The sequence below is a fragment of the Heterodontus francisci genome, chromosome 10 (genome assembly GCF_036365525.1).
Source record: "Heterodontus francisci isolate sHetFra1 chromosome 10, sHetFra1.hap1, whole genome shotgun sequence".
NCBI lineage: Eukaryota > Metazoa > Chordata > Chondrichthyes > Heterodontiformes > Heterodontidae > Heterodontus > Heterodontus francisci.
Window position 1 is genome coordinate 118,387,115 of NC_090380.1, and position 15,919 is coordinate 118,403,033.

Genomic DNA, 15,919 nt, shown 5'->3' on the forward strand with positions numbered 1-15,919 from the left:
GGAAAAGAGGCGGCGAGGTGTAAGGAAGGGAATTCCAGAGCTTAGGACCCAGGCAGCCAAATGCATGGCCGCCAATGGTGGGGACAAAGGAAATTGGTTGTGGGCAAAAGGCCAGAATTGGAGGAAGGCCGAGATCATGCAAGGTAGTACGTCTGATGGAGTTTACAGAGATAGGGAGGAGTGAGGTCATGAAGGGAGTAAACATAAGGCTGGGCATTTTAAATTTAAGGTGTTGCTGGACCTGAAGCCAATGTAGGTTAGCGAGCATAATGGGTGAAGAGGGAACAGGAATTTGTGCAAATTCAGATATACACATACAAACTTCTCAAAAGTGATCAGGTGCTGGTCCTACAGCAGCAGCTTCTAGCACTATCGTGGCTGCAGTCATCTGACTCAGTATGCACCAGGTTCAGCATATTCTTTCCTGTTATTTGAAGCTTGTAATAGGATTTAGGACTGCGCATTTCTAAACAAGTTACTGTCACATAGCCAACAACTGAAGCTCTCAAACCACCTCTCAAATTTCTCCAGGTCCCTGAAGGTGGCAGGACAGGGAGATAGAGTGGCCAAGAAGGCATATGGATTGCTTTCCTTTATTGGCAGAGGTATAGCGTACTGAAGCAGGGATGTGATGCTGGAGCTGTATAGAGCGCTGGTTAGACCGCAGCTGGAGTATTGCGTACAGTTCTGGTCACCACATTACAGGAAGGACATAATTGCTCTGGAGAGAATGCAGAGGAGATTTACAAGAATGTTGCCAGGGCTTGAGGGTTTCAGCTATTAGGAAAGATAGGATAGGTTGGGTAGGTTCCGAAGAAAGGTCACTGACCCGAAACGTTAACTCTGCCTCTCTTTTCACAGATGCTGCCAGACCTGCTGAGTGGTTCCAGCATTTCTTGTTTTTATTTCAGATTTCCAGCATCTGCAGTATTTTGCTTTTAGGATAGGTTGGGGTTGTTTTCCCTGGAATTGAGGATCTGAGGGGTGACTTGATTGAGGTGTACAAAATTATGATGGGCCTAGACAGAGTAGACAGAAAGGACCTGTTTCCCCTGGCGGGGAGGTCGGTTACCAGAGGACACAGACTTAAGGTGATTGGTAGAAGGATTAGAGGGGAAAATGGGGAGAAACTTTTTCACCCAGAGGTTGGTGGGTGTCTGGAATTCACTGCCAGGATCGATGGTGGAGGCAGAGACCCTCAATTATTTTAAAAGGTACCTGGACATGCACCTAAGGTGTTGTAACCTGTGGGGATATGGACCAGGTGCTGAAAGGTGGGATTAGTTCTGGTGGATAGTTTATTCGGGCGGTGGGACACAATGGGCTGAATGGCCTCCTTCTGTGCTGCATTTTGTTCTATGTTCTAAATCCAATCTGGCCAATTACTGCCCCATCAGTCTACTCTCAATCATCAGCAAAGTGATGGAAGGAGTCATCAACAGTGTCATCAAGTGCCACTTACACAGCAACAACCTGCTCACCATGATCAGTTTGGTTTCTGCCAGGGCCACTCAGCTCCAGACCTCATTACGGCCTTGATCTAAACATGGACAAAAGAGCTGAATTCAAGAAGTGAGGTGAGAGTGAGTGCCGTTCACATCAAGGCAGCATTTGACCCAGTGTGGCATCAAGCAGCCCTAACAAAATTGAAGTCAATGGGAATCAGGGGAAACGCTCCACTGGTTGGAGTCATACCTAGCACAAAAGAAGATGGTTGTGGTTGTTGTAGGCCAAATATCTCATCCCCAGGACATCACTGCAGGAGTTCCTCAGGGTAGTGTCCTAGGCCCAGCCAACTTCAGTTGCTTCACCATCTTTTCTCCATCATAACGTCAGAAATGGAGATGGTCAGTGCAGCGGTTCAAGAATGGAGCTCACCACCACCTTCTCCAGGGCAATTAGGATGGGCAATAAATGCTGGCACAGCCAGTGACGCCCACATCCTATGAATGAACTTTAAAAAAAGCCTGCTTGATCGGCACCCCATCCACCACCTTCAACATTCATTCCCTCCACCACTGGTGCACTGTGGCAGCAGTGTGTACCATATGCAAGATGCATTGCAGCAACTCGCCAAGCCTCCTTGGACAGTACCTTCCAAACCTGTGACCTCTACCACCTAGAAGTCTAAGGGCAGCTGATGCATGCGGCCACCACCACCTGCAAGTTGCCCTCCAAGCCACCATCTTGACTTGGAAATACATTGCCGTTCCTTCACTGTCACTCAATCAAAAATCTGGTACTCCCTTCCTAACAGCACTGTGGGTGTACCTACATCACATGGACTGAAATGGTTCAAGAAGACGGCTCACCACCACCTTCACAAGGGCACTTAGGGATGGGCAATAAATGCTGGCCTTGTCAGAGATGCTCACATTCCATAAAAGAAAAAAAACACTGGCAACATTACCATTGATATTTACAAGTTTCCTTTATTTTATAGGAGGCACAGTGGCGCAGCGGTTAGCACCACAGCCTCACAGCTCCAGGGACCCGGGTTCAATTCTGGGTACTGCCTGTGCGGAGTTTGCAAGTTCTCCCTGTGACCGCGTGGGTTTTCGCCGGGTGCTCCAGTTTCCTCCCACCGCCAAAGACTTGCAGGTGATAGGTAAATTGGCCATTGTAAATTGCCCCTAGTGTAGGTAGGTGGTAGGGAATATGGGATTACTGTAGGGTTAGTATAAATGGGTGGTTCTTGGTCGCCACAGACTTGGTGGGCCGAAGGGCCTGTTTCAGTGCTGTATCTCTAAATAAATTTTTTTTTAAAATTTATGGTTCTGGTCTTTATTAGTTGCGCCACTTTAAAAGCGGTGGGACTTGGGTTTGGTTATGTGGCTGATGACACTGGGAAAATGCAGTTGTCTCCTTATTAGTTATTTTAGAAAAGGGACACCAGGAAAAATATAACTATAAGACGATCTTTTTTGCTCACTCCTCCTTTCTCATGCTCGCATTTTGTAATAAATAGGAACAGTACTGGGCCACATGCCCCCTCAAGCCTGAGCCGCTATTTACCAGGATAACAGCTAATCTTCTACCTCAACTCCACATTCCTGCTGGATGCCAGGTCCCTTGATTCCCTTAGAGTCCAAAAATCTATGTATTTCAGTCTTAAATATACTCAACAACTGAGCAGCCGAAGGTCCCTGCGGTAGAGGATTCCAAAGATTCATATCCTTTGATTGACGAGATTTCTCCTTATCTCAGTCCTAAAATGGCTAACCCCTCATTCTGAGACAGGTACCCCCAGTTCCCAGCCAAGAGAAACATCCTCCCAGTATCCACCCTGCCGAGCCCACTAAGAATTTTAGGTTTCATTGAAATGATCTCTCCTATTTCTAAACATCACAAAATATAGGCCCATTCTATTCAACTATAGTCTCACCTTATCATTTTACACACAACATTCAGACTGTGGAGAAAACGAGTCAATTGAGAGGCCACCAGTGAAAAGTGAGGGAGGGCAAGGGACAGCGATGGTGAGGGCGGGAGAGCAGAAAGAAAATGGATAAGAGGAGGTCCACAGTGAGCAGGAGACAACACAGCACCTTGAGAGTCGGAGAGAACATTGGATAAACAAGCCTTCAGAACTGCTGGGGTGGTGAGCCAGCAGTCCTGTGTTGTCAATAACCCTCAGATTCTGCCGGGTGACCTTACTCAGCAATCGTCCTTTGTTCACCAAGACGCTCCACCTTGTGATTCACTGTGACTTGGTTTGGATCAACGTACAACAAAGATGGATTATCAAGGTCGAGTGAAAAAAAAGAATCAAAAAATTATATAATTCAAACAAAATGATTCTGATTTCACTGTCTTCTGGCAAAACTTGCAAAAATATCCAGCTGAAAGAGTCCTTGGAGAACTAATTAGAGAGAGTTACAAAGAATTTGTTCAGCTTCAACAGCAGGATGCTGTCTACAAGAAAACTTAACAGAGCTTAGCCAGATTGAGGTATTTATTATATAAATGAAGAAAAGTAGAGGGGGAAGTGAAGAAAGAAAAATGTGAACACTAATGGGATGAGAAAGACATTTTCAAACCACTTACTTTGAATAGTTAAAAAGTCTGCTGTCCCACTGTGCGTGAGTGCCACGGGTTCCTGAGTGGAAGAAGCAGGAATCAGTCCCGTCAAACAGGTTGAGACCGTCCTCCGTGTTTTTTGACGCATGGCTGTGCACAACATCAAGCAGCACAACCAGTCCCATCGAGTGGGCTGTGTCGACCAGCTCCTTCAACTCATCAGGAGTCCCAAAGCGACTGCATATGCATACAAAAAAAAACACATAGGAGCATGTTACTTTTCCTTTGTCATTTTCTTTTGCTTTTTAATGTAGCTGATCTTTTTTGCTCTCTGGGTCGTTACATAAATTTCCTCACAAATAGGCTGTCATTTTTTATCTTTTTGTTGTTGATCAAAATCAATACAGAGTTTTTTTAAAAATGCAAGCTGTGCTGAAAGCACAGACAGACAAGTGCTCACATTATCCTCGCCTGCAAAGAAATGACATTTTCCACAGCATCTGACCAACAAACAAACTGTCCACCGCCCCCACATTCCAGAATATAATCATTTCAAATGTTGAGGGATGCCCACAGGTTGAGTTTCCAATCCCAACCAGACCACTGTGACCACAGGCATCACCTCTGACCATAAAGGAGAGAAAAATTCAACCCCCACTGATCTCTCAACCTCAAAAAGAACTTAGAATCATCGAGCACAAAAGGAGGCTATTCAGCCCAACATACCTGTACCAGCTCTTCAAAAGAGCTGTCCAATTTATCTCCTTATCTACTTATTCTCCTTCAACCTTGCCTCAGATGGCAGGACTTATGGCAGGTTATGAGTTCGAGCCCCAATCCAGGATTTGAATGCCTAATCTATGGAGGTTAAAGATCCTATGGCGCTATTCAAAGGGAAGCAAGGAGTTCTCCTGGTGCCTGGGTCAAAATACTTCCCTCAATTACGAAGGTGGCGGGACCACGGCAGGTAAGGTGGAATTAAGATACAGATCAGCCATGATCTAATTAACTTGTGGATCAGGCTTGAAGGGCTGAATGGCCTCCTTCTATTCCTATGCAACAGGCTCGAGTAGTTCAATGGCCTACCCATGTTGCTATTTAACAAGTTGTACATCTCATTGCTGTTGTGGTATTTTGTGCACAAAAAGGCTGCTGCATTTGCCAAATATCAATAGTTTCTGCACTTCACTAAATAATTTAGTACCTTGGACAAGAAAGACTATAAAGAAAGAAAATGTTTGATTATTTCCCCTGCATTTGAGGATGAACTATTTAAAGGGCACCCCCCAGCTCTTTCTCACTAAGTATGTTTAATATACAGGTACCAGCTGACTATAGGAGAAAAAAAGTTGTACATACCAATAAACACAAGTGGTGTGTAATACTTTTAATTAGTCTAATCGCTTCCAGCAGTACCAGACCTGGAAACACCAGAGCAGAGCTTTACCTTGGTGTCAAACCACTCAAATGCTCTCTCCAGCAACCAGTTGGGAAGCACAGAAACTGTAAATGTGCTGCGAGCTGTTTCTCACAGTTCATGCGGACAGCCTATGAAAAATTCACACCTCCATCACGATACTTTGCTGTAATCTTAGCGCGCAAATGGAGCTAAGGGCTGGCGGTGGGGGGAGGGGGTTAGGGGAAGGTAGTAGCATTTATGCAGCATCTTATCACTATTCTCAAAATCGTCTCAAACGCTACATGGACAATGAATTACTAGGAAGTACAATTACTACTCTCTGCCTTTTTGAACACAGCAGGAACCCTCTAACAGCAACAAGCCACCAGAAGCAGCGGCAGTGGTGAGAGGAGCCAGGGTATAAAAGGAGTGGAGAGTGAGGCCCGACACAGAAGCAGTGGCGGTAAGAGGAGCAGGGGTATAAAAGGAGTGGAGAGCCAAGTAATTTAAATCAGGCGACGTCATTACAGGTTAAGAGTACACTTAAATAGTTTTTTTTCTTAAATACTGTGATCCAAATTAATTAATTAAATCAAATAGAGATGGCTGGGCTGGCGACGTGTTGCAGTTGTAGTATGTGGGAGCTGGTGGACGCCAGTGCGATGTGTTGGCTGCTTGAGGACCTTCGACTCCCAGTTGATGAGCTGGAGTCTGAGCTGCGGACACTGCGACACATCAGGGAGGGGGAGAGTTACCTGGACACTCTGTTTCAGGAGACAGTCACACTCCTTAGATTAATTACATCCAATTTGGACTGTGGTCAGGGACAGGAGGGTGTGACTGCGAGTGAGGCAGGTATGGGGATCCAGAATTTAGCTCTGGAGGAGCCTCAGCCAGTGCCCTTATCCAATAGGGATGAGGTTCTTGCTCCCAGTGTGGACGAGGGCACAGACTGCAGGGAGGATGAGCAAACTAACCACAGCACCGTGGTTCAGAGCACCATTCAAGTGGGGGGAGAAAAGAGAAATGTAGTTGTAATAGGGGATAGCATAGTTAGGGGAATAGATACTGTTCTCTGCACCAAAGACAGGGAGTCCCAAAGGCTGTGTTGCCTACCTAGTGCCAAGGTCAAGGACATCTTCCGAAGAAGGGTCGCTGACCGAAACGTTAACTCTGCTTCTCTTTCCACAGATGCTGCCAGACCTGCTGAGTGATTCCAGCATTTCTTGTTTTGTTTAAGGACATCTTTTCTTGGCTGGAGAGGAACTTGGATGGGAGGGAAAAGATGCAGTTGTCGTGGTCCACGTAGGTATCAATGACATAAGTAGGACTAGGAAAGAGGTTCTGCTGAGGGACTATGAGCAGCTCGGGGCCAAATTAAAAAGCAGAACCACAAAGGTAATAATCTCCGGATTACTACCTGAGCCACGTGCTAATTGGTGTAGAGTAAATAAAATTAGAGAGGTAAATGTGTGGCTCAAAGACTGGTGTGGGAGAAATGGGTTCCGATTCATGGGATACTGGCACCAGTACTGGGGAAAGAGAGAACTGTTCCGTTGGGGTGGGCTTCACTTGAACCATGCTGGGACCAGTGTCCTGGCGAATCGTATAACTAGGGTTGTAGATAAGGTTTTAAACTAAATAGTGGGGGGGGAGGGTTCAATTGAAGGGAAGTTTAAAAATTCGAATAGTAACAAGAGAGCAGAGGTGCGGGGTAGTGAAGGAACATACATTAATCAGAGAGTGACAGGAAGGGACAGAGAATACAAGCACAAGAGTACAGCAGAAATTAGAACCAGAGTAGGTAAAAATGGTAAAAAGACAAAGCTTCAGGCTCTTTATCTGAATGCACGTAGCATTTGTAACAAGAAAGATGAGCTGACGGCACAGATAGAAATAAATGAATATGATTTGATAGCTATCACTGAGACGTGGTTGCAGGATGACCAGGACCAGATTCTAAACATTCAAGGATATTCAACGTTCCGGAAGAATAGGCAGAAAGGAAAAGGAGGTGGGGTAGCTTTGCTATTAAAGGAAGGGATCAGTGCAGTTGTGAGCAATGATATCAGTTTAACAGATCGTGATATAGAATCAGTTTGAGTGGGAATAAGGAATAGCAAGGGAAAGAAATCACAGGTGGAAGTGGTCTATAGGCCCCCGAAGAGTTGCCTCGCTGTAGGGCAAGATATTAATCAGGAAATAGCAGAGGCATGTAAGAAGGGCACTGCAATTATCATGGGTGATTTTAATCTGCATATAGACTGGACAAATCAAATTGGCAAGGGTAGCATGCAAGACAAATTTGGAGAGTGCCTCAGGGATTGTTACTTAGAACAATATGTTGCAGAACCTACCTGGGAACAGGCTATTTTAGATTTGGTATTGTGTAATGAGGTAGGATTAATAAGAGATCTTGTAATAAAGATCCTTTAGGGGGAAGCGTTCATAATATGGAAGAATTTCAAATTCAGTTTGAAGGTGGGCTACTGGGGGCTCAAACCAGTGTCTTCAACTTAAACAAAGGCAATTACAGAGGTATGAAGAAAGAGTTGTCTAAAGCAGGCTGGGAAGATAGACTAAAGGGAAAGTTAGTAGATGAGCAGTGGCAGACGTTTAAGCAGATATTTCATAACACTCAGCAAACATTTATTCCAGTCAGAAGGAAGGACTTGAAGAGAACGATGAACCACCCGCGGATAACAAAGGAAGTTAAGAAGAGCATCAAATCAAAAGCAAAGGCATACAATGCCCCGAAAACAAGTGGTAGGCCAGAGAACTGGGAAGCTTTCAGAAACCAGCAGCGGATGACTAAAAAACTAATAAAGAGGGAGAAAATTGATTGTGAGGATGAGAATGGGGAATTAACAACAGGGAAATGGCTGATAATTTAAACCAATATTTTGCATCAGTCTTCACGGTGGAGGACACTATAAACAGCCCAACAATAATAGATGAACAAGGTGTAAATGGGAGGGAGGAACTTGTAACAATCTCTATCACGAGGGAAAAGGTGCTGGACAAACTGATGGGACTAAAGGCAGACAAGTCGCCAGGACCTGATGGCCTGCACCCAAGGGTTTTAAAAGAAGTTTTAAAAGAAGAGATAGTAGAGGCATTGGTCATAATATACCAATACTCACTGGATTCTGGTAGGGTACCAGCGGATTGGAAAACCGCTAATGTGACACCCCTATTCAAGAAAGGAGGGAGACAAAAAGCAGGAAACTATAAACCGGTTAGCTTAATATCAGTCATTGGGAAAATGCTAGAGTCCATTATTAAGGAAGAAAAAGCAGAACATTTAGAAAAACATAATACAATCAAACAGAGTCAACATGGTTTCATGAAAGGAAAATCATGTTTGACAAATTTGTTAGAGTTCTTTGAGGATATAACAAGCAGAGTGGATAACGGGGAACCAGTAGATGTTGTGTATTTGGATTTTCAGAAGGCGTTTGATAAGGTGCCACATAAAAGGTTATTACACAAAATAAGAGCTCAGGGTGTTGGGGGTAATGTGTTGGCATGGATTGAGGATTGGCTAACACACAGAAGGCAGCAAGTCTGGATAAATGGGTCTTTTTCAGGTTGGAAAGCCGTAACTAGTGGGTTGCCACAAGGATCGGTCCTAGGGCCTCAGCTATTTACTATCTGCATTAATGACTTGGAGGAAGGGACAGAGTGTAGTGTATCTAAATTTGCTGACGATACAAAAATAGGTGGGAAGGCATGTTGTGATGATGACACAAAAGAATCTGCAAAGGGATATAGATAGGATAAGTGAGTGGGCAAAAACTTGGCAGATGGTGTTCAATGTGGGAAAGTGTGAGGTCATCCACTTTGGTAGGAAGAACAAAAAGGCTGATTATTGTTTAAATACTGCAGTACAGAGGGATCTGGGTGTTCTTGTACATGAAACACAAAAGGTTAGCATGCAAGTGCAGCAAGTAATTAGGAAGGCAAATAAAATTTTGGCCTTTATTGCTTGGGGGTTAGAGTTTAAAAATAGGGAAATCCTGTTACAACTGTACAGGGTGTTGGTGAGGCCACACCTGGAATACTGCGTACAGTTTTGGTTCCCGTATTTAAAGAAAGATATGTGAGCCGCATGGAAGATGGCAGGATCCCCAAGGACACATTGTACAGCGAGCTCGTCACCGTTATCAAACCCACCAGCCGTCCATGTCTCCGCTTTAAAGACGTCTGCAAACGCGACATGAAGTCCTGTGACAGCGACCACAAGTCATGGGAGTCAGTTGCCAGCGATCGCCAGAGCTGGCAGACAGCCATAAAGGCGGGGCTAAAGAGTGGCAAGTCGAAGAGCCTTAGCTGTTGGCAGGAAACAAAACAGAAGTGCAAGGAGAGAGCCAACTGTGTAACAGCCCCGACAACCAATTTTATCTGCAGCGCCTGTGGAAGAGTCTGTCACTCTAGAATTGGCCTTTATAGCCACTCCAGGCGCTGCTCCACAAACCACTGACCACCTCTAGGCGCTTACCCATTGTCTCTTGAGACAAGGAGGCCAAAGGTAAAAGAATACTAGCATTGGAGGCAGTTCAGAAAAGGTTCACTGGGCTGATTCCTGGGATGAAGGGGCTGTCTTATCAAGAACGGCTAAACAGGTTAGGCCTTTATTCATAGGAGTTTAGAAGAATGAGAGGTGATCTTATCGAAACATAAGATTTTAAGGGGGCTCGACAGGGTAGATGTTGAGAAGATGTTTCCACTAGAAGGGGAATCTCGAACTAGGGGACATAATTACAGAATAAGGGGGCACACATTTAAAACTGAGATGTGAAGGAATTTCTTCTGTCGAAGGATGGTGAATCTCTGGAATTCTCTGCCTCAGAAAGTTGTGGAGGCTCGGAGGGTTAGGCAGAGCAGGCCCGAAAGAGAAGTTGAGGACTGGGACAGATCAGCCAGGATCTTATTGACTGGCGGGGAAGGTTTGAGGGGCTGAATGGCCTACTCTTGCTCCTATTTCTTATGTTCTTATGAATGGTAACTTTTTTTTGGTGGTGACTGGTTGAAGCTGCAATGTTTTCCAGGATACAGAGGAAATCTCTGGCTCTTTTTAAAAATAGTGTCATAGGCTCTTTAAATGGTGACACGCGCACACACACACACATATATCTTGGGTTGATGTCTCATTACACTTGTAATGACTTAAAGAGCTGCATAGTAACGGAGAGAGTGGATGAAGGTCGTGAGATTCATGTTCTGCATTTGAACTTTTGAAAGGCATTTGACTTCTTTACAAAAGTGAAGACTATGGGTTTAAAAGGGCAGTGGCTTTGTGGAATCAGAATTGCCTAAGAGACAGAAGCAGAGAGTCGTGATGAACAATTCTTTTTCAAATTGGAGGGAAGTATTTTGATATCTATTAATGCACAGGGCATAATTTCAAACTTTGCAGATGATACAAACCTCAGAATTGTAGACAACAGCGAGGTCAATAATAGCAGACGTCAGGAGCACATAGGGTGTATGAAAACAAATCTTTGAAGGTGGCAAGACAAGTTGAGAAGGCTGTAAAAGATTTATGGGATCTATACTTTTGTAAAGAGAAGCATAGAGTATAAAAGCAAGGAAGTTTTGTTAAATGTTTTGTCATGCAAGCCCTGACCTGCCAAGAATGAGGCATATTAATTTTGTCACATGGACAGTAAATTCAAATTGTTGCTGGGAAAAGAGAAGGCCTGTTACAAGGACTGCCAGACCTTGGCTGGAAAAAAAATATTTACATACTAATAGACATTGAAGGCAGGAAAGCGCATTCCATTCCCTGCTAAGATGATACAATACACAGTGCCAAGATGTGGCCAGACCAGTTAGTCGCATGACTAACCTGCTTGGCTACCTGAGGGTTTCTGAATTGTACAGTTTGAACTGAGAGCCTGCAGAAAGCTGTTTGCTCCAGGATTGAAAAGACCTCTCCTGGCTGGCTTGCCACAGCCTGTCCTGTCTGCTCCCATCTCTTTCTCATAGAACTCCAAAACTCACCGAAGACACATCAACCCCAAAAGAGAGAAGTCTCCTACAGTGAACAAGGTTTAAGAAGAATACTGAGACCCAACGAAAAGTAAGATCTGCCTACAGTCAAGGACTCTACAGCGAGCTCGAAGCACAGTAACAAAAAACCATCTTCAGAGATTGTCTCAAACTTTTCCACTTTATTTTTCTTCTGCTCTTTTGTCCCTATCTGCATGTGTGTATCGCATATGCATGCAAGCGTGGGCGTGTCATGTATCTGCAGGCGTTAACCAAATTAGAATTTAAGTTTAAGTTTAATAAATTTTAACTTTTCTTCTTTAAACCTAAGAAAGCCTGTTTGTGCTGGTTTCTTTGCCTTATAATTGGAAAGCAGTGAACAAGGATTCACCAAGGAGGATTGAAAACACGGAGTAGTTAAAAATTAAACTCTGTTACAGTAAGACCAGGTGAAGGCTGAAAGGGAACCCGAGACTTCTTTCTCTCCTGGTCGTAACAGAAATTTGGGTGCCAGTGTCCAGTATTTACGGACAAACAAGAGAAATTGAAAGTGGGAAGCCAAATTGTTCCCAATCAAAAAAGAGCAAGATTTCAATACAGGTTTTCTTGTGTGTGCTTGAATACGAACATGTCTGCAACTGAAGCTAGCAGCTCCCCAAGCTAGAGTGAAGTAACTTGGGATAAGTTAGAAGCACTGTCTATGGAGGAGTTGAGGAAAATGGCTGAGCAGTGTGGGATCACTGAACATGGCAAGGCGAGGAAGTCTGAACTCCTAAGACTATTGGTCAACCATTTTTCCCTTGAATCTGAAGCAGAAGCAGTGTTAGAAGTAGACCCAGACAGGGTATTGTTAGCAAAAATACAATTTAAACAAAGGAAACTTGAATTTGAGGAAAGAAAGAGGGAGAAAGAAAGAGCCTTCCAGAAGGAATGTGAAGAAAATGAAAGGCAGGAGAGAGAGAAAGACAGGAGAAGGGAGAGAGAGAGAGAGAGAGAAAGAATATTGCGGAAGGAATGCGAAGAAATAGAGCGGAAGCGGCTTGAGTTAACTAGGGGGCGACAGAGTAACCCCAGTGACAGCATGGCCAATATGGAGGAGTGTAATTCAGGGCTGGGTACAAAATTGTTAAAACTAGCTCAATTAATCCAAAAATTCAATGAGGAAGATGTGGAAGTGTTTTTGTGCCTTTTGAGAAATTGGCAAGGCAGCTAAAATGGCCAGCTGAGACCTGGTCTCTTTTACTGTAAAGCAAGCTAACTGGAAAAGCCCATGAGGTTTATTCCTTGTTGCCAGATGAGAGTCCATCAAATTATGAACTGACCAAAAATGCTATCCTTGGGGCATATGAGTTAGTACCCGAAGCCTATCACCAAAAGTTTAGAACCCTCAAGAAGCAAGCTAATCAAACTTATCTGGAGTTTGAAAGAAGCAGCTGGCTTTTGACCAGCGGCTGAGGGCTCTTAAAATACAACTCAGCTATGAGAATCTCAGAGAAGTAATTCTGTTAGAGGAATTTAAACACACTCTCCCACTCTCGATAAAGCCCCATGTGGAGGAGCAGCGAGTTCAAAGAGCCCGGCAAATGGCCATTCTGGCCAATGAGTTTGCTTTGGGAGAGAAAGGAAAACAGGAGACACAGGGGGCCCTCCTCTAGCCTAAAAGGAAGAGTGAGACCCGGAGACCTGTGTGCTTCCATTATAATAAAGCAGGGCATTTAAAAGCTGACTGCTGGAAACTAAAAGGAAAACCGGTAGGGTTAATCAGGGCACACCTGCTCAGTGAAGAAAAGAACCTGATGGAAAGCACAGCAAAACAAGCTGTGGCTTTAACTGCAGTAAGCATGAGACCCAGGAAGTTTACAGCCAGAAGTGCCGGAAAGTTTAGTAGGACTCCTGAAGGTTATCAGGGTTTTGTGTCTGAAGGGAAAGAAACCCCAGACCCCTCGAGTGGGGCAAGCAAGCCCATAGTAATTCTCAGGGACACGGGGGCCATCAGATCCCTTTTACTGGGAAAAGGCCTGACCTTTCCCCCCCAGAGAGTGCAGCGAACACCAGAATGGTGGTGAATGGTATTGGAGGGCAGTGTACGCCTGTCCCTGTATACCGGGTGCACCTGGAGTGCGACCTAAATTCAGGACCGGTGACCATAGGGATTATCCCTAGTTTGCCTGTGGACGGGGTTGGACTGCTCCTAGGTAATGATCTGGCAGGGATGAAGGTGGTAATCCCTCCAGTAGTGACAGAAAGACCGCAGGAGGTCAGAGAGACAGGGCAGTGACAGGAGACGGACCCCTGCAGTTTCCCTGAATGTGTAGTGGATCAGGCCATGATCAAACCAGCTCCCCCAGAGGAGACTGAATTGGCACTGCAGGCAAATGACCATGAGGTCTGCCTGTCTGAGACTTTCTTTGGAAAGCTGGGAAACACAGGGAATTAATTAAATGGATTTTTCCTAGGTGAGGCTCAGCGAGCTGACCCAGTATTGCGAGAGTTAGCACAGGCTGCCCAGTCTGAAAGTGAAGCAGAGGGAGTCCCTGATTGCTACTATTTAAAGAATGAGGTACTGATGAGGAAATGAAGTTCTCCTCACAGACCTGAGGGCAAGCAGTGGACAGTCGTTCACCAGTTAATGGTGCCACAGAGAGAAATATTAAGAAGGGCCCACAAGACTACAGTGGCTCTACATGCTGGTATACGAAAGACCAAAGCCCGCATAAGAAAGCGGTTTAACTGGCCAAAACTCCACAAAGATGTGGTGGAGTACTGCAGGAGTTGCCACATGTGCCAGGTTGAGGGGAAACCCCAATCTACAGTGAAACCTGCAACCCTAAGTCCTGTACCAATGTTAGGAGGACCCTCCAGCCAAGGGCTGGTGAACTATAAGGGACCCCCGCCGAGAACAAAAGGGGACAGGCAGGCACAAGGCAGGCAAACGTTTGGAAAGGGAAGGGGAAAACGTGACCAAGAGGGCAGGTTAAAGAAAGTCCGGGAGGAATCCCGGATGAAAACCCCCACTGTCAGCCAACACCACAAAATTTGAAAAGTTAGATCCCACATACTCCTACGTAAGTGCAGACACCAGACGCACCCCCCACCAGAGTTGCTAACAGCATGTACAGGAACCTGCAGAGTCAAAGAAAGACCTTTTAGGGGACACAGAAAGCGTAAGGGTAATGCCTCACCTAGCCATAGAGTATGCACAAATACCTGAAGGAAGGAGTGTGCCAAAGGACAAAGGGAAAATTAGCAAAGAATCCTCCCCCACAGTCAGAAAAAAAGCAAACCACCTGAAGTCAAAAGCCTTGGCATGACTCTAACCCCTCCTGCCCCCAGGAGACCTCAGCAGGAACAAAGGCCCTAGGCAGTCATGGAAATGGGCGAACTGAAGAAAAACTTCCCCAAAGAACCACATGTTTACTGGGATGCCAAAAAGGGGAAATTAAAGCAGCACTGGCACCAAGAAAAGACAGTTTTAGTAAGTTTTAGGATTTATGAATGAATGGAGAGAAATGATTTTTTTTTCTGTATCTTATCTGTTTCAACACCTAATGAAATGCGCTTTCCTCAAATCGCATTTCATTCCCCTGGGTGTAGAAGTGTCATAAAGGCCTCCACCTGCCAAGAATGAGGCATATTAACTTCACCACGTGGACATTAAATTCCAAATTGTAGCTGGGAAGAAGAGAAGGCCTGTTACAAGGACTGCAGACCTTGACTGGAAAAAATCATTTACACACTAATATACATTTGAAGGCAGGGAAGCGCATTCCATTCCCTGCTAAGATGATATAATACAGAGCCAAGAGACGGTCAGACCAGTCACGTGACTAACCTGCTTGGCTACCTGTGGATTTCTGAATTGTACAGTTTAAACTGAAAGCCTGCAGAAAGCTGTTTGCTTCTGGATTGAAAAGCCCTCTCCTGGCTGGCTCGCCACAGCCTCTCCTGTCTGTTCCCATCTCTTTTGCATGGAACTCCAAAACTCACTGAAGACACGTGAACCCCAAGAGAGAAAAGTCTCCTACAGTGAACAAGGTTTAAGAAGAATACTGGGCCATAACGAAAAGCAAGGTCTACCTACAATCAAGAACTCTACAGTGAGCTCGAAACACAGTAACAAAAAACCCTCTTCAGAGACTGCCTCAAACTTTTCCAGTTTATTTTTCTTCTGCTCCTTCTGTCCCTATCTGTGTGTATCAAGTATGCATGTTAGCGTGGGCGTGTCTTGTATCTGTAGGCATTAACCAAATTAGAGTTTAAGTTTAATAAATTTCAGCTTTTCTTCTTTAAACCTAAGAAAGCCTGTTTGTGCTGGTTTCTTTGCCTTATAATTGGAAAGCAGTGAACAAGGATTCACCAAGGGAGAGCTGAAAACACGGTGTGTTTAAAAATTAAACCCTGTTACAGTAAGACCGGGTGAAGGCTGAAAGGGAACCCTAGACCTCTTTCTCTCCTGGTCGTAACAGTTTCTAAATTACTGGCTAGGCCCTAGCTGGAGTACTGTGA

The 15,919-nt window shown here is 44.8% G+C and overlaps 1 protein-coding gene across 4 annotated transcripts in view; it reads right to left on the reverse strand.

Moving 5' to 3' along the window:
* The window catches only part of gbe1b (glucan (1,4-alpha-), branching enzyme 1b), a 666,883-nt gene that overhangs the window by 257,203 nt on the left and 393,761 nt on the right, over nt 1-15,919 (reverse strand). For all 4 annotated transcript variants that reach the window (XM_068041301.1, XM_068041300.1, XM_068041299.1 and 1 more), the window contains exon 7: nt 4,048-4,257. In XM_068041301.1, the coding sequence (XP_067897402.1) occupies nt 4,048-4,257 (210 nt within the window). The remainder of the gene's footprint in view (nt 1-4,047; nt 4,258-15,919) is intronic.